The 22,211-nt window shown below is 38.6% G+C and overlaps 2 protein-coding genes and 1 pseudogene across 2 annotated transcripts; all 3 read right to left on the bottom strand.

The window, feature by feature from the left end:
* Window positions 1-246: 246 nt before the first annotated feature.
* LOC115588730 (olfactory receptor 4M1-like) lies at window positions 247-1,175 on the bottom strand (annotated as a pseudogene).
* Window positions 1,176-6,129: 4,954 nt separating this feature from the next.
* LOC115588729 (olfactory receptor 142-like) lies at window positions 6,130-7,062 on the bottom strand. Its single transcript, XM_030429501.1, has one exon. The coding sequence runs from the start codon at window positions 7,060-7,062 to the stop codon at window positions 6,130-6,132; it is 933 nt and encodes a 310-aa protein (XP_030285361.1).
* Window positions 7,063-13,565: 6,503 nt separating this feature from the next.
* Window positions 13,566-14,498, bottom strand: LOC115588556 (olfactory receptor 1468-like). Its single transcript, XM_030429223.1, has one exon. The coding sequence runs from the start codon at window positions 14,496-14,498 to the stop codon at window positions 13,566-13,568; it is 933 nt and encodes a 310-aa protein (XP_030285083.1).
* Window positions 14,499-22,211: the final 7,713 nt, after the last annotated feature.

Here is a 22,211-nt window from a genome sequence, read left to right as displayed (position 1 = left end):
TGTTACATATGATTCAGCACGCTACATGTAAAAAAAAACATTCACAAAAAATAATGCAAGTTTCAGTTCAATGAATTGAAAACATTCTTTAAGGATTAACAAGCTCATGTTTGATGTGCAAAAAGTCTTGAGGATATTACATGTAACTCTAACAGCCACAGCAGACAGCTGGTTAAACAGTGCACATTTAAGAAGGAACATCACACACTGGAGTTTCTTTAATACTGTATGTAACACAGAAGTCATTTAATTTTTTAAGGTAAGAACAACCATAATTTTCTTTCGAATTTTGGTCAATTTGAAACCATAAATCAATGGATTTATTAAGGGAGATATGACAATAGTTTCTATTGCAACAAAGTTTTTATAGGCTTGAGGGAGATCTTTTGAATCGAAACGCATAATCATTATTTCAAAAAGCATTGTTACAAGAAAATGAGTAAGGAGGTTAAATGTGGCACACATGTTTGCATGAACTTTGCCCTGTTTTCTATAGAATTTGCACATGTTTTAATGAGATACATGTAGGATAGAATGATAGATAAAGCATGAATTAGATAAATGATGATATTTATGTATACAACTATGCCATTAACTGTTGTTTGTGCTGGGAAACAAGCAAGTTTAACAATCATCCAATTCAAACAAAGTAATTTGGCAATATATGCGCTGCATAACTTTAATCTAGATGTTAGAAAAACATTTATGCCCATAACGCAAAAAGGTGTCATCCAAGAGTAACATACTAACATAATGAGTCGTTGCTTTGACATGACAGAGTGGTACTCCAGTGGTCGACATATAGCCACATATCTGTCATATGCCATGACTGCAAGAATAGACAGCTCACCGGCGACATATGAGCCACCGATTTGAGCCTGAAGAAGACATCCAGAATAAGAGATGACGTGAACAGGAGAAAGCAGGTCCCAGAGAAGCTTGGGGTAGAAACCTATTGTCCCATAAAGTCCATTCATGCAAAAAGTACATAGTAGAATATACATTGGTTCATGCAGGTTTTTATCCATGATGATGGTCACAATAACAGAAATATTTACAAGCAAAATCACACAGTAACACAGTAAAGTGAGAAAGAAGAGAGTAAATCTGTGGTTATTTGTTTCATTTAAACCCGAAAGAAAAAACATTGTTATTAGAGAAACATTATCCATCATGGTTAGAAAACGTGTTGTTCCTGTAAAGGGTCACTCTGTCTCTAACAGTGTCTGCTCTCTCTCCTCACTTTTTAATAGCTTGTCTGACTACATTGACACAGCTGCTTAGAAGTGAAACTAGCCAATCAATCCTCTCATTTTCATGGTGATGCAATCTACTGTAAATGCAGCACATGACAATACCAATAAAGAACTTCATGGCACTTTGAGAGGAGAATTATTAAAGTTGTCTATTCTATTGTAACTATTTTTTTTTTTTTACATATATTTGCTAAAATAGTCATCATGCTCTGACAGTAGAATAAGAGACAGATCATCTTTGTAAAAAATCAACTGTCTGTGGGTCCACCCAGTGGCTGTAATTTCGCTTGCAAGAATCTACCGCTCACGAATCAACACAACCAATCAGCGCCACGGGGCGTGTCTGAGAAGTGTCAGTCACGCTCCTGCATACACTGCTGGCAATTCCCCCTCCCCTGCGCAGTGCCTACATTCACCTGGTCAGATAGGTTGAAACTCAAGCCCAAACTCTAAACAATGGCGGCAGAGAAACTTAGCAGAAAAATGCCGATTGACCACAGCAAAGAGAAGAAATAAGAAGACTGATGAAGAAAAGCAGTGTAAAAATAAAGAATTGGACTGTGCCAGAAAGAAAACTGGGATAAATATTGTAGCTTTTCTGCTGGACAAGTAACAACAGCTGCTTGATATATGTTTCATTCTGTTTTTGTAACCATATGGCTAAGATGCCCGTGGGTACAATAATAACCACAATAAAACACATCACCTTATGATGTTGCAGTTTTGCTATGTAGTATGTTGGTAAATCTACCTTGTTAGCTTGTATGTTAACTACAGTTTTGTCTTCATGGCTACAGTTAGCAAAAGTTTATTTCAAGTGAACAGGCAATTATAACGTTGAACTGGTTTAATTAGTTTAGAAAACTAACGTTACTCATGCTTCAGAAAGGCAGCATGGTTTTGCACTGGGTAATGATTACCTGGTAACTCCTTCTTCCGCGATGTGAGGAATATTGTTTGTTACTCTGGTTCAAGGATTAACAAGCTCACTTTTGCAAAGGTACAATCACTCTTGAGGTTATGACATGTAACTACAACAGCCAAAGCAAACATTTGGTTAAACACAACAAATTCAAGGAAGAACATTAGACATAGGACTTTTAGTTTTGTTCAAGGGTGTGGGTTTGAGTTTGACAATGGTGGGCCTGATAAATAAAAATGCTGATGCTGTGAGCAGTGACACAGCATGACTCAAATCTCGAAGAAGATCAGTAGTATTCACTAGGCCTACTTTTAATATTACAACTAGCTAACACTTTAAATTAACCACCATGTCCTTCAAGTTCACCTGCTGCTGTGACCCTGCCACTCCACCGCAGTCTGATAAAGGGGATGGCTGTGTTGCTTCTTCTGTCACCTGACAAAGTAACAAATCACTCACTATTAAGAGTGAAGAGAGAAAACGGTTGGAAACAATATTTTGCATTAATTAGCGATAGCCCATAAGGGGGACTATTTTCCTCAGGTGACTTACACTTTGTTTGGTGAAATAGCTTCTAATGTCTTTCAACTTTCTTTTCTTGCCCGACATCCTTGGACATGTGCTGCACAGGAACAGTGTCAACCTCCTCTTGTCAACACTGGCAAAACCTGCAAATTAAACAACTTCGACAGCCTACAGGGAGCTAAGCCAATCAAAAACCAGACCTGTCTCAAAGACGTATTTGGGAGGCGGTGCCAAAGTGCGAAAGGATTTAACCTTTGTGTGCCGCACGAGACGCATTTTTATTCCTTCACCCTTAATATTGGTGTGGACCATTCAGCCATTGTTTGAGATTGGTATGGACACATACGGTCCGTACAGTCTATATGTAAGGAAGGTATAATAAGAAATTCAATTGAACAACATTTTTTAAGATTTGAGGGAAAACTTTTGGATCGAACCACATAGCAAAGCAAGATAAGCCTCTGCCCCTGGGCCTAGTAGGGTACCGTACAGAATGTTTAAACACTGGCCGAGACTCCTCCAGCAAATGTGGAAAATCCTGAGAGTGATCTGGCGGAGAGGAAGAGTCGCTGGCCAGCGGAAATGTGCTGAGGGTGTTTTGATTCCCAAAGAGGAGAGCTCCATAGACATTGACCAGCTAAGAACCATCTCTCTGCTCAGCATGGAAGGCAAAATATTCTTCAGCATCTGGTCCCAGCAGTTTTCGAGTTTCCCCATGGAGAATGATGACATCGACACATCGCTACAGAAAGGCTTTCTTTGGAACACTTGGCTGCTTGCAGCATACAGGGGCTTTCACACAGTGATTGAGAGAAGCAAAGGAAAGAAAGGTCGACCTGGTCCTCTGGTCGGATCTCACTAATGCCTATCGTACCATACCGCACAAGCTTTTTGAAGAGACTCTCTGTAGACACCATGTTCCCAGCAAGATCAACCACCTCATTCTGGATTACTAAAATAACTTCCAGATGAGAGTTATTTCTGGGTTTTCACAGCCTAAATAGACTATCTGATTGTCACAACATACTCAGTCCCTTGTAGTAGGTGGATCTCTAATTGGAAAGGATGAGATCAAACTATGTCAAGGTCGAGACCATCATTCCAACACTGTCAGAAAAGCCAGTCAAGAGCCTGGGGAATCTCTTCAACTACCTGAAGGACACAGCTGCTGTCTAAAAAAACCTGTGGAGACCTTGAAGTCTGGCTTACCAAGACTTCAAGGTCTTACAGGGTCAGCAAAGCAAAAGGAAAGGATCAACAACATGTCCTCAAGGAAGAAGTTGACATAGAGGAGGTACGAGTCAGCAAAATGGTGGGACTTGGTCAGCAAGGAACCAGGAGGGTGTGAAAGCCCACTGCAGTGGAGTATCACTTGATCAGATCTGTGGCAGGCTGACATCTACTGCATCAGATTTCTTGTCTAAGCATTCTTCAATACCTTAACAAGTCTGGCATACCTTCACACATAGGGCAAGACTGAAACACCTTAATCCCCCCCTGCCTTGTTCTTCATAGAATTTGCACATGTTTTAATGATACACATGTAGGATAGACCTATGAATAAACCATGGAATAAGTAAAAGATTATCGTTATATATATATGTAACTATGTTGTGAACAGCAGTTTCAGCGGGGAAACAAGCAATCTTACCAGTCCTGCAATTTATTCAAAGAAATTTGGCAACACATGGGCAGTATTACTTTAATTGAGATGTTAAAAACACATTTATACCCACCATGCTGTTGGGCCTCACCCCACTTGGCTCAAACAAAGAAGAGGCCTTTAAGGAAAATCAAAAGCCTAACTACTAGGGCTTTATCAACCTGAGGAGTTTAAGAACAAAGAAAGTGAGCCAATGCCCAAAAGGTCTGGCAAACTGTTATTCAAGTTACCGACCATCCCCAAAACCTTCACCCGTTCCCTATTGGATTAAAGTGGCCATCGGCCATAAGACTCAGGAGACCCCTTTGCACATCCCATTTCCAGGGTAACGTGATGCTGTGAATCGGATACAGTTCCTTACTCGCTGGACACATGCTTGTCGAAACGAGCGACCCAAGTAAGAGGCTTTTGTTTGGGCAGAGACAGATAGTATATAGCATGTTTTTTTTGTTGTTGTTGTTGTGCTTATACACTGCCTAGCCAAAGAAAAAGTCATCACCAAAAAAAAGGTCACACATTTGAATGTTTTGTTGGACCATCTTTAGCTGTGATTACAGCATCTGTGGACATACATACACTCACACATACAAACATACATCCATAGCCGATAATATTATATATATATATGTATATATACATAGCCTATAATATTATGATATTATATATATAATTATAAAAGTTATTACCTCAAAATTATGTTTCACAACATATTCATATTTTATACACACAAGCCCAGGCATACAGCTATGAAAAGACCTAGCAACTTTTGAAAAACCCTCCCTCAGCACTGTATCTTTTGAAAATCATCTACTTTTTCCGAATTAGATTAAAAAAGGTAAAAGGAAATGGCACCTGGCCTTTCTCTGATTTGGATCCAGGAACTGCCAAAATAGTCCTCGCCTGTTCATAATCCTTTCAGGGTCAAGTTCCTGGGGGACAGTGCAAAGTGTGGTATGGATGAGGGAGAAGTTAGGGAGTTTTGGAAGAAAAGGGCTAAATTGATTAGTTTGAAATTATGATGTCTTTTGGGAAGAAATTTATTAATGTTTTAAACTGGTAATTTATGCATTGAAAGTGCATTTGCTACGTACATGATATCATGCAAAAAGACTAAATCTTTTGTCTTTTTTAAATCATGGCCTCCTTCATCAAGTTTTTTTTTTGTTTTTTTTCTGTGTTAAAGGTCCAGTGTGGAAGATTTATGGGGATCTATTGGCAGAAATGGAATATAATCTTCATAATTATGCTCTCATGTGTGTATGATCACCTTAGAATGATTTCATTGTGCAACCTCACCTCTAGATGTGACTAAATCTGACACACTGGGCTTTGAAATCATTCATGTTAAATCACGAGCAGTTCATTGACAAATATGCTACAAAAAAGGATTATAAACATTTGAGGGTTCAGTTCATCTATTTAATTCCAAATACATCAATGCAAACAGCGAACTGAATGAACAGTGTGGTGTGCAATAATGGCATATTAAACTTTTTTGAATGAATTACCTGAGATGTTCGCACACATGTTCTCAACATGAGACACTATTCAACTGAGTTGACCATATGCAAATTTCAGGTAAATGAATTGAAAATATGCTTCAAGGATTAACAAGCTCATGTTTGATAAATGTGCAAAAAGTCTTGAGGATATTACATGTAACTCTAACAGCCACAGCAGACAGCTGGTTAAACAGTGCAAATTTAAGAAGGAACATCACACATAGGACTTGAGTTTCTTTAATACTGTATATAAGACAGGCGTCATTTGTTTCTTATGCTAAGAACAACCAGAATTCTGTTTCTTATTTTGGTCAATTTGAAACCATAAATTAATGGATTTATAAAGGGAGGTATGACAAAACTTTCAATTGCAACAAAGTTTTTAAAGATTTGAGGAAAGTCTTTTGAATTGAAATGCATAATCATTATTTCAAATAGCAGAGATACAAGAAAAATGAGTAAGGAGGTTAGATGTGGCACACACGTTTGCATGAACTTTGCCCTGTTTTCTATAGAAACTGCACATGTTTTAATGAGATACATGTAGGATAGAACTATGAATAAAGCATGAATTAAATAAATTACCATATTTATGTATACAACTATGCTATTAACTGTTGTTTGTGCTGGGAAACAAGCAAGTTTAACAATCATCCAATTCACACAAAAAAATTTCCCGACATATGGGCTACATAACTTCAATCTAGATGTTAAAAACGTATTTAAACCAATCATGCAAAAAGGTGTCATCCAAGAGTAACACACTAACATAACGAGCCTTTGCTTTGACATGACAGAGTGGTACTCCAGTGGTCGACATATAGCTACATATCTGTCATATGCCATGACAGAAAGAATAGACAGTTCACTGCAAACAAATGAACCACCTACGTGAGCCTGAACAAGACATCCAGAATAAGAGATAATATGAACAGTAGAAAGCAGATCCCAGAGAAGCTTGGGATAGACACCTGTTGTCCCATAAAGTGCATTCATGCAAAAAGCACATATTAAAATATACATTGGTTCATGCAGGTTTTTATCCATGATGATGGTCACAATAACAGAAATATTTACCAGCAAAATCATACAGTAACACAATAAAGTGAGAAAGAAGAGAGTAAATCTGTGGGTTTGTGTTTCATTCAAACCTAAGAGAAAAAACACTCTTATTTGAGAAACATTATCCATCATGTCTCTAACAGTGTCTGCTCTCTCTCCTCACTTTTTTAATATCTTGTCTGACTACATCGACACACCTGCTTATGTAACGGGTTGTTATGTGACGGAAGGAAGAAGGAGTAACTAAACAAAGAGTAATCCAAATCCAGGTGGATCGATTGTGCAGTGATCTGTTGGTAATGACTAAAATATCACCACTATTTCCCCTGTTTAAGGTAATTACTGTACACGAAGCACGATAAGCTTAACAAATATGTTGGGAATCATTTTCGCCACGTTACTGTTAAGTTTTATGAGTTAAACACGTTTTCTGCTGGTTTATTGTTGGAAGAGTTTCTTGCTAACTCCGACGTGCATTTGCTAGCTCCAGGAGACTGTGTGGCCGAATTGCACTGTTCTCAGCTTCGTCATTTAAGCTAGCTACTGTTGTGTTAATGTCTGTGCAGTAAGATAAAATGCTTACTTTGTTGTTGAAGAGACAAGACTGTTAAGAACATATTTCATAAGTCATTGCAGTGGAGGAGATTAATGGCATATTTCAAGAGAATCGTTCAAATTGGTATACAAGCATGAAATTTGGCACAGATACTCTTTAAGGGTCACTTTTTGGGAAAAAGGCGTTGGCCACCCAAAAATTCAACATGGTGGCCTTTTTTTTAAGACGGGCGCTATTTCTGTCAAATGCTCATTATGTCAATCGTTCAAACATTGATGTAGGCATAACATTTTGTGAAAATACTCTCTTAAGAATTTTTTTTTGGAAAACGGTGCTTGTCCCTCAAAAATTCGAGATGGCAACCATTTTTCAAGATGGCCGCCATTTCTCTTTAATCCTTACATCAATTTTTCAAATGGTGATGCTATCATCAAATTTGGTACACATATTCTTCAATGAACATTCTCATGGAAAAAGGTGTGTGCCACTCAAAAATTCAAGATGGAGACCATTTTCAAGATGGCCACTATTTCTGTCAGAGCTCAATTTAGTGTGTTATGGAAGGTTTTGTTTATTAGAGTGAATGTCATTACACAAACAGGGCACACTGGTGACTTCACTGCTGTGGAACTCATAATGGGGTTCAGTGTCAGCTGATCTAGTTTTACTTACACTGTAGTTCTTGACTAGTAGTAATAGTATAGCTAAGTTTAGTGTCCCAAATGCTGTCTACCAGCCCCTCATCAATTAGCTAGTAATAGATGTAGTTAGATAGCCGCACCTGAATTGACAGGTTGTGCCAGCGCGTGAGAGCCGAGCCAAGGGTAAGTGGGGCAATACATGACTTGTTCATGTATGCTTACCCGGAAGGTGTACAGATCACATGGGACTTTAATGATACTGGATGAATGATCGGGCTAGGTGTAGGTGACCCGAACCTAGTTGTATCCCATACCTGAATGTGTACTATGTCTATGATTGAGGTGCCTGGCAAACCTGGGACATTTTCCATGAGGCCTCTCTCATCTTCAGCAAACTAAGTCAATATCCTGTTCTGACTGATAGTGACCTGGAGATCCTTGAGAAGTTTGTGGTCCTGCTGTATGATCGATCAAGCACAGCTGTTAGTGTAGATGAGGCTAGACTTGACATGTTTGCCCGAAAGCAGAGGCCATATGAAGCCATTCCTCCAACAAGAGCAGCTCTGCTTCAACACACTACATGCTGCATATCTACAGGCTGCATATGGGGTCAAGCAACCCAGTGTCAGCCAGAAGCATAGAGTCCTGCTGACTGGGGATGGAAAAAGCTTGGTGAACAATGGGGGGTCTTCTGGACAGTGTCAGGCGTGTTCGTTTGTTTGAGAAATGCACCAATTACCACAAAGTTGTGTTGAGTGCCGTGGAAGATGCAAATGTTTTAGAATGGGTTTCACTTGCAATTGCAAATGTTAATAAAAAAGTAAGTAGCCTTGCGGTGGGCCGAGAGCCAATTTCCCGATTCTGGACCGTGATGTGTATGCACACCTTACTGGATATGTTGCCCCCAATTCAACACTTGCTGACTGCCAAGCAGGGAGGCATTGGCCACCATTTTTAACAGTCTTTATTATGACTTGGCAGGGCACAACCTCTCAATCTCAGGTTGGAAACTCTAACCTCAAGGCCTTTGAGCTGGTAAAAATGTGAATAGAACTTGTGTTTTTTTTTTTCAATCCTTCCTTTTAACTCAGTCCAAACAGAGTACACTATTGAAGCAACACCCACCTTGAAAATTGAATCTTGAATTTTTGCGATTGCCTTTTTCTAAAAGTGTGGCCATTAGAGTATTTTTGCTAACATGCATGTGTGCATCAGTTTACATACTACCAAAATGACGGCCATCTTGGAAAAGGTCTCCATCTTGAATTTTTTATTGGCCATCCAATTTTTCCAAAAAGTGGCCTTAACAGAGTATTTGTGGCATATTTTCTGTATCACTATTTGGAAACAGTGGCGATGAACATAGGACAGGAATGGCAGCCATCTTGAAAAATGGTTTCCATCCTGAATTTTTACTGGCCACTTCCTTTTTCTAACAGTGGCCCTTCCTCTCTGTGGACTGCACCTTGCCATGGTGGAGAGGCTTGTGTACTCCAATGAACCTGAGAGCTATGCCGGCAGGGGATTTTTTATCCCTGGCAAGTTTAACTAAGCCGGACAGGTCAAAGGAGAGGAGGCAGACAAAGCAGACATTATGACTATTTGACAGAAATGGTGGCCATCTTGAACATTTCTTTTGAGGGACAAGCATCTTTTTCCATTAACATGTCCTTTAGAGAGTATTTGTATCAAATGTTATGCTTGGATCACTGTTTGAATCACTGATATAATAAGCATTGAATAGCAATGGCGGCCATCTTGAAAAATGGCCGCCATATTGAATTTTTGAGTGGCCAACGCCTTTTTCCAAAATAGTGGCCCTTAGAGAGTATTTGTGCCAAATGTCATGCTTGTATACCAAAGTGAACAATTTTTTTACTAATCTGCTGCACTATCATCACTATCAAGATCACCAACGACCTCCTCATCGCTACAGATTCTGGCCACATCTGTATTCTGATCCTCCTGGACCTCTCTGCAGCCTTCGACACAATCTCCCACACCATCCTCCTCACCCGCCTATCTGACTACCTTGGTCTCACTGGTACAGCACTCTCCTGGTTCCAGTCCTATTTAACAAACAGGAAACAGTTTGTCACCATTGGAGACTGCAGTTCCACCCCAGCTCCAGTCAACCAGGGTGTGCCTCAAGGCTCTGTGCTTGGACCCCTCCTCTTCACTACCTACATGCTTCCCCTTGGTCAGATAATGCGCAAACATGGTCTCAACTTCCATTATTATGCTGATGATACTCAATTATATCTCTGCACCAAACCATCCACCCAGCTACCCCACAGTCACTCGTCAGCTGCCTACATGATTTAAAACTCAAATCAAATCTACTCAAATTAAACACCAATAAAACAGAGCTCATGGTTGTGGCCTCCAAGGTGCTGCTCCAGAAGGTTGGACATCTTCTCCTGGACGTGGACGGCTGCACTATCTCCCCATCCACGGAAGTCCGCAACCTGGGTGTCATCCTTGATTCCACACTATCTTTCCAATCACACATAAAATCCATTACAAAAGCTTTTTACCATCTCAAAAACATCTCCAGACTCCGGCCCTCTCTCTCTGAACCTGTGGCTGAGACCCTCATCCATGCCTTCATCACCTCCCACCTGGACTACTTGCAATGGAGTCCTGTCCGGGCTCCCTTCCAAAGCCCTGGATAGGCTCCAGTATGTCGCCCCCCAATATCTGTCTGACCTCCTCCACCCCTACACCCAGTCCCGGACGCTGCGCTCATCAGGCACACACCAGCTCTCCATCCCTCACGCCAAACTACAAACCTTTGGTGACAGAGGTGTGACAGCCCCCACTCTCTGGAACACTCTCCCAGCTGAAATCCGCAAACAGACTTCTCTGGAGACTTTCAAAAGAGACTTAAAAACCCATCTTTTTAATAAGGCCTATCAGCTCTAGATCCAGCCAAATCAATCAACTTGTATGTATTTTTGTTTATCCATTTATTCTTTGTTTTGTTTGTTCCATTTTGTTAAGTGTCCTTGGGTACCCTGAAAGGCGCTATAAAAATTAAATGTATTATTATTATTATTATTATTATTATTATTATTATTATCATGTCAAAACATAAGAATAAGAATATGATTTAAATATTTTAAGAGAAGTTAAAAAACAAATTTTTGTAAAAGTATCTGTGGTCCTGATACTGAAGGTGTTGAATGTGAAATTGGTTGAACATAAATGAGAACAATTTGTGTTACTTGAAATAATACAATACAGATGAGTGAATGCAAGAGTTGCGTGTGGATCTCCTCATTCCTCTCTCACCACTATTTCCCCCTTTTAAGGGTACAACACTTCAACACAATCAAACCAGCCAATCAACTAATCTTCATATTTTCAGGGTGATGCAATCCACTGTAATTGCAGAGCATGGAAATAATGATATTGAACTTTATGGCACATGGAGAGCAGATTTTTTCAACAACACCATTAAATGTATCATTTTAATCACATGGACTCTGTTGGCTATTTATGCTAATAAGACTTTGATAATAAACTAGCTCCTCGCTCCAATTTTAGAAAGTAGCTTTAGAGTGGCCTTTTGTGTGGGCTGTCTAAATTTTGCTTTTATCAATCTAATACACATCTCCTATAGTGCCCTACAGAAATTTTAATTTAAAAGAGGGAATACAGAAACGTGCCATTAACAGATTTTATTGTAGCTTGCTTGCTGAGTAGTCTTAGTAGTTGAAAATTGTGTCAAGGTGACTTTTATTAAAACAAAAAAATTTAAATGACACTTGGAGAGCAGAATTCTCCAACCATGGTAACATTTCTATATTTGTATATTGTACAGTTTAAAATGTAAGACCATTATTTAGCATATGATAGCCTATCAAAAAGAGTAAACACACTAAACACACTAAGACCAACAGGATACTAAGAAACATGGAGGAATATATGCAGTAGGAAGGCAGGAAATGAACAGAATAACTTTCATATCGGATATATTTTGAGCCCATTTTTAATGTAAAAAGTGTTCAAGGATAAAATCTTTTCTGCAGCAGACCGTTTTAGCCGTTTTTAGCTTCCTCTAAATGAATTTGCTTGAGGACATTCCCTGTAACATTAGATCAGATATGATACACACTCTATTGACACAAATCCATTGAGTGAGCTAATTAAAGCTCCAAGCAGCCATGAACGGGCCCTTATACCTTCACTGAAGTCATGTGCTGCAGTCTCATTACTGAACACTGACCGTTTAGCACTGCTCTGATTTTACGTGTGTTCTGACTAAAGCTTATCTGGCGAAGTTTCAGGAGTAGGACCACACCTCAACAGCGCCAACTTCCGATATTCCTATGAATGACCACCTGACCCTCTCCTCTTCTTCGCGCTTGAATTCTGCACCCCAACCCCCACCCCATTTCTCTCTCCCTGTTTCTTATTTTCTTTCCTCTCCTTCGTAGGACCATTTGGGGGTCCATCGCTGTCCAGGTGCGGCGGTGGATTCTCTACAGAGCTTCCCCACAACGTACTCAGAGAACTCGAAGAACCAACATATAACCAACACATAACATATTCATGACAAACTGCCCTGAATACAAGTGTAAAACTGACATTGCCTTCAACAGCAAGTTGGTCCAAGGGCCTTATAAAGTACTTCAACACATTCTCCTTTTTCATACAGTACATACTTATTTCTTTTCTTAAGCTCTGGGTCTTAGTTCCAAAAGTTCGTGGTCTTTTGTTTTTTTAAGGGGAGCTGTTCTCATTTTTTTTTTTTAAATCTTCATCCAACATTACTACTTTTCAGTGTTAAAGCTCCAATGTGTAGGATTTATCGGGATCTATTGGCAGAACTTCAATATTATTCTAATTTTTATGTTTTCCCTTGTTTGTAATCACTTATATTTCAGTGCCATCTGCAATCTCAACACCAGATGCCACTAAATCCTTCACATTGGATCTTGAAATTATCACTTGCAGGTCATTGACAAATGTGCTACAGAAGGAGTATGATACACATTTCAAGTTTTTATTGCATCTATTTTATATCTTACTACAAGAAAGCAAACACTTACTTGACCGCACAGAGTTTGTATAAATAATGTGTTTTCGTGAACGTGAACAATGCAAATTAAGAGCACAACAACACGTTATCATCATCACTTTGAAAGTGACAACAAATATCGAGCCATGCATACGATTCAGCAATCATAAATCTTAAAAAAGAAAAGAACATCCACACACATGAACACAAATTTGAGTTTAACAAATTGAAAACTTTAGGTTAATTAGATGTTCTTCAAGGATTACTGAGCTCACAATTGCTAAATGTGCAAAACTGACTGAGAATTGTATATGTAACCTCGGTACAACAGCCAACATCTGGATAAGCAGTGCATTTAATGGATAAACATAAGACATATGACTTTAAGTTTCCTTAATATATGTGACAAAAGTCATTTAGTTTTGAAAGTAAGAACAAGCAGAATTCGGTTCCGAATTTTGGTCAATTTGAAACCATAAATGAATGGATTAATTAAGGGAGGCGTGACAAGAATTTCTATTGCAACAAAGTTTTGAAAGGTTTGAGGGAAATCTTTTGAACCAAATCGTAAAATAATTACATTAAAAAGCAGACTTACAAGGAAAGTGAACAAGGACATTAAATGTGGCACACATGTTTGCATGAACTTTGCCCTGTTCTCTATAGAATTTACACATGTTTTAATGACATACATGTAGGATAGAACTATGAATATACCATGAAATAAATAAACGATTATCAGAATGTATGACGCTATGTTATCAACAGCAGTTTCAGCTGGGAAACAAGCAAGTTTAACAATCGCCCAATTCACACAAAAAGATCTGGTGATATATGGGCTGCATAACTTTAATCTAGATGTAAGGAAAATATTTGTGGCTACCATGAAAAAAGGCATAAGCCAAGAGAAACACACCAATGTTATGAGTCGTTGCTTGGACATGACAGAGTGGTACTCCAGTGGTCGACATATAGCCACATATCTGTCATATGCCATGGATGCAAGAATAGAAAGTTCAGCGCAGACAAATGACATAATTACTTGAGCCTGAACAAGACATCCAGAATAAGAGATAACATGAATAGGAGAAAGCAGATCCCAGAGAAATTTGGGGTAGAAACCTGCTGTCCCCCAAAGTCCATTCATGCAACAAGAACATACCAAAATATACATTGGTTCATGCAGGTTTTTATCCATGATGATGGTCACAAACACAGAAATATTTACCAGCAAAATCACACAGTAACACAGTAAAGTGAGAAAGAAAAGAGTAAATCTGTGGTTATTTGTTTCATTTAAACCCGAGAGAAAAAACATTGTTATTAGAGAAACATTATCCATCATGGTTAGAAAACGTGTTGTTCCTGTGAAGGGTAACTCTGTCACTAATAGTGTCTGCTCTCTCTCCTCACTTTTTAATAGCTTGTCTGACTACATCGACACACACGCTTAGAAATCAAACCAACCAATCAATCCTCTTATTTTCAGGGTGATGCAACCTACTGCAAAAGCAGGACATGAAAATAACAATACAGAACGTTATGACACTTGCCGAGCAGAATTCTCCAACAATGCTCAAATGTATAATTTCCATCACTTGGAAAACTATTTCTTTGGCACGCTGTTTGCTGTTTATGCTATAAAGGCATTGACAATAAACTAGCTCCTCGCTCCAATTTACGATTTCACAAATATGTTTTAGCGCAGCCTGTTGTGTGGCCAGTCTAAATTTTGCTGTTATTTGTCTAATACATGTCTCCTATCGTGCACTGCAGAGATTCCAATTCAAAAGAGGAAATACAGAAACACGTTATAATCTATTGTATTTATCCCACTCTATATAGTAATTATTCTATTGATAGCTCTTTGTATTTTAACTTTGGGTGCATGCCGGCGCTGCCAGCCTCACATAATTTTACTGTTCTGCTCTCATCCACTAAAATGATAAGCAGTTTGCTTGCAGTCGGCTTGAATCCATATAAATGAATACATGCGTACAAGACCCTTGCAAGGTTTCATATGAGTCAACAACAGAAACTCAACTAGAGATGTTTTCAACCAACTAAGAGTTCATGTTAGCTAGATGGCTAGCTACTCATAAAATCAGTTGCTGGTTAAAAATGAGCAACTGCTGTAAGGGAAATTCTCTTTGTTGAAGTAGAGAGTTTCTAATTTAGACTCATTGTGATGAATCAGATCTCTTTAATACATGCGGCATGGAGAGATGACCTTAAGTGTTCTCTGCAGCCTTTAAATGTTTCCGACTTAAATAGAACAGAATAGGGGTTACATAATTTTACGATAGTTGTTAATCATTTCTTCACAAAAAATTGACTGCCTGATGTTTGTGTTGATCATGCCTTTCCCAGGACAGTGACCCAGTGATGTTTTATTGATCTAAATATGTCATCCTATTTACCGTCTTGTAAACAGCTCAGGCAAAGAGAATTGGCCCTCATGTGTCTTTCTGACCCTTACACCTCTCACATCCTGATATGTTCTCTACCGTACAATGATAACTGAGTTGCTTGTGTTTTTTTCTGTCCAAAGCTTAACACCCATTGTCTTCAAGAGTACAACAGATTCTGACTGTAAGTCTATCATGATTATCAGTGGAAACTGCATGCATACATGCTTAGCTAACAGTCAATCCAAGAGCAAAGAACTGGATGTTCATAGTCATGACATCACATCCAGAGTATCTTATGTAACTCGAATGCAGGTTTACCAATCAGAATTGTTAATAATATTTGAAACAGTGCCTCCGTTTCTCCGAAGCAAATCTCATCACTCCACCTCACAGAACCAAGCACCGAACCTGGGGAAGCAGAGCCTTCTCAGTTGCTGCTCCCTCCCTCTGGAACACCCTCCCCAAACACATCAGAGACTGTACAGAACTCAATACTTTCAAAACACTCACCAAAACTCACCTTTTTAAGATCGCTTTTATTGTATAACGTGTTTCTTTCCTTCATATTTCAAGTGTTCAAGTGTTTTTCTATTAGTGTTTTAACATGTAAAGCGTCTTTGTGAACTTAAAAAGCGCTACAAAAAATAGATATTATTATTATTATTATTATTATTATTATTAATTACTCACAGAGATATATAAACAACTTTATCAAGTTTTAATGTAGCTTGCTTGCTAAGTAGCCCATTTCTTAATAGTTGAAAACTGAGTCAAGATGACTTTTTGTTTTAAATGACTTCTTTTACAAGTTCTTGATAGAGAAAATTTGTTGAAAATGCATTTGCTACGCATGATATCATACTAAAAGACTGAGGCTATAGAGCATCATGTCCTCTGCAAAAAGTCAGCATTCTTCTCAGTTGATGATCCATGTACAGTGTTGGGAAAGTTCACTTTCTACATGAACTAGTTCAAAGTTCAGTTCACACATTTTAAAATGAACTAGTTCAGTTCATAGTTCAGTTCATAGTTCATAATTCAACATTTTGAAATAAGTTCACAGTTCCAAAAATGAATGAGTTCATAGTTCTTTTTTTTTTTCAATATGTTGCTGCGAGCTATTATTTTTCTAAATGATTGCCACAGCCCATATAGAACCACAGACAGCTATTTATCAGTTTTAACACTGAAACTGCAGCTCTCCGACAATATACTGCAAAACCAGGTTGCGGAGCCGCTACTGTACGCCGTTAATGTGATTTGGGTGGTAGAGGATCTGCTTTGGCTGCCGTGTCTTTTGATTTTTTATTCACTCGCACATATCTTGGAAGGCTCGCCGGGTGCTTTAGTTCAATTTGCCGTTTCAGGCTTGCTGTTGACGTTGTTGATGTACAGAGTTGCTACTTGAAACCCGTTGGGCAACGTTTACACAAAAAGGTCAGATTTTCCCAGATGGATCATCACTGACCTTTTCATAAAATAGTTTTAAGTAATCATACATATCTTTATCAATCATAGATGCCGTATTAATGGTGGCGGCAGAGTCTGAGGTAGTGCTGCTGCCTTCATTTGTTTTTGCCTCCATACTTAGCACATTGATGACGCATGCGGCGGTGCGACTCTGTGGTGGCTGGTGCTGCCTGTGTTATGTCCGTTCAGGACGAATTAATCTGTATTCGTTTGGTAATGCCTCACTGCATGTTTGGCATGCAGCTGTTTCTGTCTGAAATAGTTCAGTTTCGTTTTGATCGAAAGTAAAGCGAATTGCGTACACAAACCTCTCGTAAAGCGTCCTTTTTTATACACAACAGCCAGATTGGGTGTTTTTCCATTACATATTAAGGCCTGTTCACGGTGTGTTTTAGCCGGTTTTCGCCTGGAAGGCTCGATGGAAATCTGGCACTGTCTTGAACAAAGTTAAACTGTGAGAACGCGCCGTTCATAAACGGCAGAATGAACGCGTTCACAATAAAGTTCATCAGGCAGAAATACGTGCGTTCAGTTCACGTTCGCCCAAAATATGAACGAGTTCATGAACGATCATTCATTGAACGCATTCATGCACAACACTGTCCATGTAATTGTGAAGACTGAGAAATAAAGGAGCACAACTGTTTTTGTTTTGCAGTTTAAATTCATGTAGATGCAGTATTGCACACAGTATACCATAATAGCCCTGTAAATCGGCACACAACAGTAGACACACATGTAATCTGTATGTACTGTCTAGAGCTTGAATTCAGCTCTGTATGCTACTGCTGTAATATGTTTTGTCAAAGGTCATAACAAAAGAAGTTGAAAAAAAAAAAAAAAAAAAAGAAAAGAAAATGTAAAATGCAAATGACAAGAAAAGATCAGGATGAAGATTTTATCCTGTGGGTAATGGGGGCGGGACTTGATAAGCTTTGGCTTCTCCCGCTTTTCCCTTTCGGCCATGTGTATTGTATTATTTGAACAATGATGAAATGTGATGTTTATGAATTGACATGCCCGAAATAAACAACATAAATAAATAAATAATCGATGACTATTTAATAATGACATAACTTTTTGCATGAATTGCCTGAGATGTGCACACACATGTTCAATAAAAGGAATCATTATCCAACTGAGTAGACCATTGGCTAAATGTGAATAATGTGGACATTCAAAATGAAGATAATAGAGAGCATAACACCGAATTATCATCATTATTAAGACCAAATAAGATAGCAATACATATAATATAGCACCCTAAATCTACATTCCCCTTCCAAAAAATCACCTGCAAATTTCAATTAAATGAAATGAACCAATTACTAAAGAGACATTCTTCAAGGATTAACAAGCTCATATTTCACAACATATTCATATTTTATACATACAAACACCGGTGTACAGATGTAAAAAAACTAGCAACTTTTGAAAAGCCCTCTCTCATAACTGTATCTTTTAACAAGCTCAACTTTGCTAAATGTGGAAAAACTCTTGAGGATATTACATGTCATTCCAACAGCCACAGCAGACAGCTGGTTAAACAGTGCAACTCTAAAGAAGAACATCAGACATAGGACTTTAAGTGTCTTTAAAACTATATATGAGGCGAAAGTCATTTCTTTTTTGAAGTAAGTACAACCATAATTCTGTTTCGAATTTTGGTCAATTTGAAACCATAATTTAATGGATTTAATAAAGGAGATATGACAAGAATTTCTATTTCAACAAAGTTTTTAAAGGCTGGAGGGAGATCTTTTGAACCAAATCGCATAATAATTACATTAAAAATCAGAGTTACAAGAAAAACGAGTAGGGAGGTTAAATGTGGCACACATGTTTGCATGAACTTTGCCCTTTTTTCAATAGAATTTGCACGTTTTACTAAGATTCATATAGGATAGAACTATGAATATACCATGAAATAAATAAATGATGATCGTAATGTTTGCAGTTATGTTATTAACAGTAGTTTCAGCTGGAAAACAAGCAAGTTTAACAATCGTCCAATTCACACAAAAAAATCCGGCTATATATGGGCTGCATAACTTTAATCTAGATGTTACGAAAATATTTACAGCAATGATGAAAAATGCTGTTAGCCAAGAGTAACACACTAACACAATGAATCGTTGCTTTGACATGACAGAGTGGTACTCCAGTGGTCGACATATAGCCACATATCTGTCATATGCCATGACAGCAAGAATAGACAAATCAGCGCAGACAAATGAATTAATTACTTGAGCCTGAACAAGACATATATTATTCTCTTTCTTAAATTTTATTGAGTGTTAAACTCCTTTGATGGTGGTATGATATGGTTATAATAAACTGATATATTCATGTATGTTCAAAATGTATCTGAAATTAAACAAATAAAATTCCAGATCTGAAAAGTTTATTGCAAAACAACTGTCACAGTGGCATATGACATTCAATTCAAACAGCATTTTTGTAGCAACATAAATAGCACCAAAATAAATTACTAAAATTCAAATAGTCTGCTGACCTGCACCGTTTGGGCATAACAAAATGGCGGCTGCCATTCAATGTAGTTTTCATCACCACCACCGGATTATGTTCTATTTATTCCATTACAGCACGTCCCCTAAACGTTAAAATATAATCGACACAAATGAGCACAGCATCGAGCAGTGGAAACGTGGGTTCATTTACTATGAAGTTCGTATTTTTAATTGTTGAAATCAGAGGTGTAGTAAGCTTTTCAAAAGTGCGGGGGATGGATGTGGTGGTGGTGGTGGTGGTGCTTTTTTTAACACAATTTTGGGTCGGGGGGGTGACGATAAATGACACTTAAATATTAAATCTGTGTCTATAATAACCACACCCTGACATGTAAATGTGACATCTGTCTTGATTCGTTTAATTATAATATTTATAATAGAAGCCTACTGCAACTGTACTTTTTCTTTTTTACCATTAAATGTTATTTTATACATTATCATATTCTATAATGTTCTGTCATGGACTATGTCACTTCACTGCTAATAGAAAAGAGAGCTGCTCACTGCCAGTTGCAGCTTCTTATCTTGATCTGCAGTCTCTGTTCATTTTTTTGTCATGATTGTTATTATTAGTACTTAGATTATCAAAAATCACAGTTACATGTCAGGATGTGGTTATTATAGACAGATTAAATATTTAACTGTCATATGTCATCACAGTAACAGCAATACATACAATAGCAGCTGTAAATACATAAAAACATTTTAAAACACATCATGTGGTTTGGTGTCGACCTGTATACTGAACGTATCAGGAGTAATCAACGTTTATAATCATCAGAGAACGTTACAATGTTTTTGGTGCTCTCCGTTTCCAGAGAATTCGCAGAGAAGCTGGAGAAGTTTGTGACATTTTCAGCCCGGATTTTTGTGAGGAGGGAATTAATCGCCTGTCCCAAATAAACGCCTGGTCTGTTAAGTGGTTGAGACAAATACACGCCCGGCTATTATTTGGTATTTTACGGTAGATCCCGCCTCATCAACAAGAGCTGAACAATAAATCTAACTTAGCAAGAGAGGCGGGACTTAAGGCAGAACAGCCAATCATCAGCCGGTCAGTCCCAAAGCCGGTGTCATGTTTGAAGCAGCAACAGGAGGGGGAGAGGAGGCAGCTGCAGCGAACGCAGACTAGAGCGGCCGGAGAAAGTGACTCCGGCCGCAGTAAGGCGTTTGTGCAAAACTGCAGAAAAAGTGTGGGTGTTGAACCCTCTCATCGGGAAAAGTGTGGGTGTTAAAACACACACATCCCCCACGGGTGCGATGTCCCTGGTTGAAATGAAATCAGCGGTGACGGGCTAGTTGTTTTGGTAGCGGCTAAATTAGGATGTCACGATACTTTGTACAGGGGATCACGTCTGCGCCGAGTAGATGCGCAGAGGGTTGAAAAAGCGCTTGTCCGGTCTGCTAACAACAAGGTTTCTTTGCCAGTTACTGTGATTAAACACGAGTTGTTTAATGTTCACAATGTATCGTTTTTCATGGGAAAAATGAGGTGCGTCCCCGGGACGCATGGATAGTGAGTTTAGTGCGTCCTTTCAGATTTTAATGCGTCAGGGACGCAGGACGCGTACCTAGCAACATCACTGCAGCAGATGTTGCAGATGCAGATGTTTATTAACTATCATTAAAACTGTAACCAAATGAACCCTGCACCGTCCAACTAACTCTCTATCAGAAGATGGGAACTGGAACCCCCTCAAAGACCAATGTTGTCCCCAGACCACTGGTTGAGAATCACTGCTTTACAAAAAAACTACATCTGATGCAGCCATTGTCGCGGTTTTGTGTTGACAAACGCAGTCGAGAGCGTGGCTACTTTGGTAGTATCCTTATGGGGAGGAATGACGTATTTCCGCTTTTATTTAGATCCCAGTGGAGAGCGTGCACTGTGATAGGTTTCCTTCTTTGACAAACACAGCTTGTGTCCAATAGTATTTTAGAAAAAAAAAAAAAAGAGCAGACCTGAAAGTAACGAGTACTTTTCAGCCTTCCTAGAAATTAACTCGAGTAAAAGTAAAAATATTTGTCTTGGAAATGTATTCAAGTAAGAGTAATAAGTACCAAAGAAATCTAATACTCAAGTAAAGTACAAATCCTCTGGATATGTACTTTACTCAAGTAAATTTACTCCGTTACTGTCCACCACTGACTAAAGGATAGAGCCAGCGTCTTGTTATTGTAGGGTCACTAGTTCGGTTCCCCTGGTCTGAAAGTGTCCTTGGGCAAGATACTGAGCTTCAAACTGCTCCTGATGAGCTGCTCGGCATCTTGCATGACAGCCACCGCCATCGATGTATGAATGTATGCATTACTGTAAATGACTGTGGACAAAAGCATCTGCTAAATGCCCTTAAATGTAAATGTTTCTTGTCAGGATGCCGTCTATTGTTCCTCTGTAAAAGTTAACAAGAGCTTGGCATATTAATTCAGCCTTCTTAAGTTTCTTTAACAAGTACAGACTATTGTGGGTTTTCTTAATCAGGAAATGCATGATGTCCAAGACAGTTTCTCTGTTATATTAAATCCCATGAGCCTTAAACTGTTTCCCCTCAGTCCCACTGATGCTGACAGGGGTGTGTGTTTCTGCATCCTTGTTTCTAATATCAACAATCTGCTCCTTGGTTGTGCTGATGTTGAGCATCTGTG

Source organism: Sparus aurata, chromosome 9 (assembly GCF_900880675.1).
Source record: "Sparus aurata chromosome 9, fSpaAur1.1, whole genome shotgun sequence".
Taxonomy (NCBI): Eukaryota; Metazoa; Chordata; class Actinopteri; order Spariformes; family Sparidae; genus Sparus; species Sparus aurata.
The sequence above is the reverse complement of the archived record's forward strand: the minus strand, read 5'-3'. Positions and strand labels throughout refer to the sequence as shown.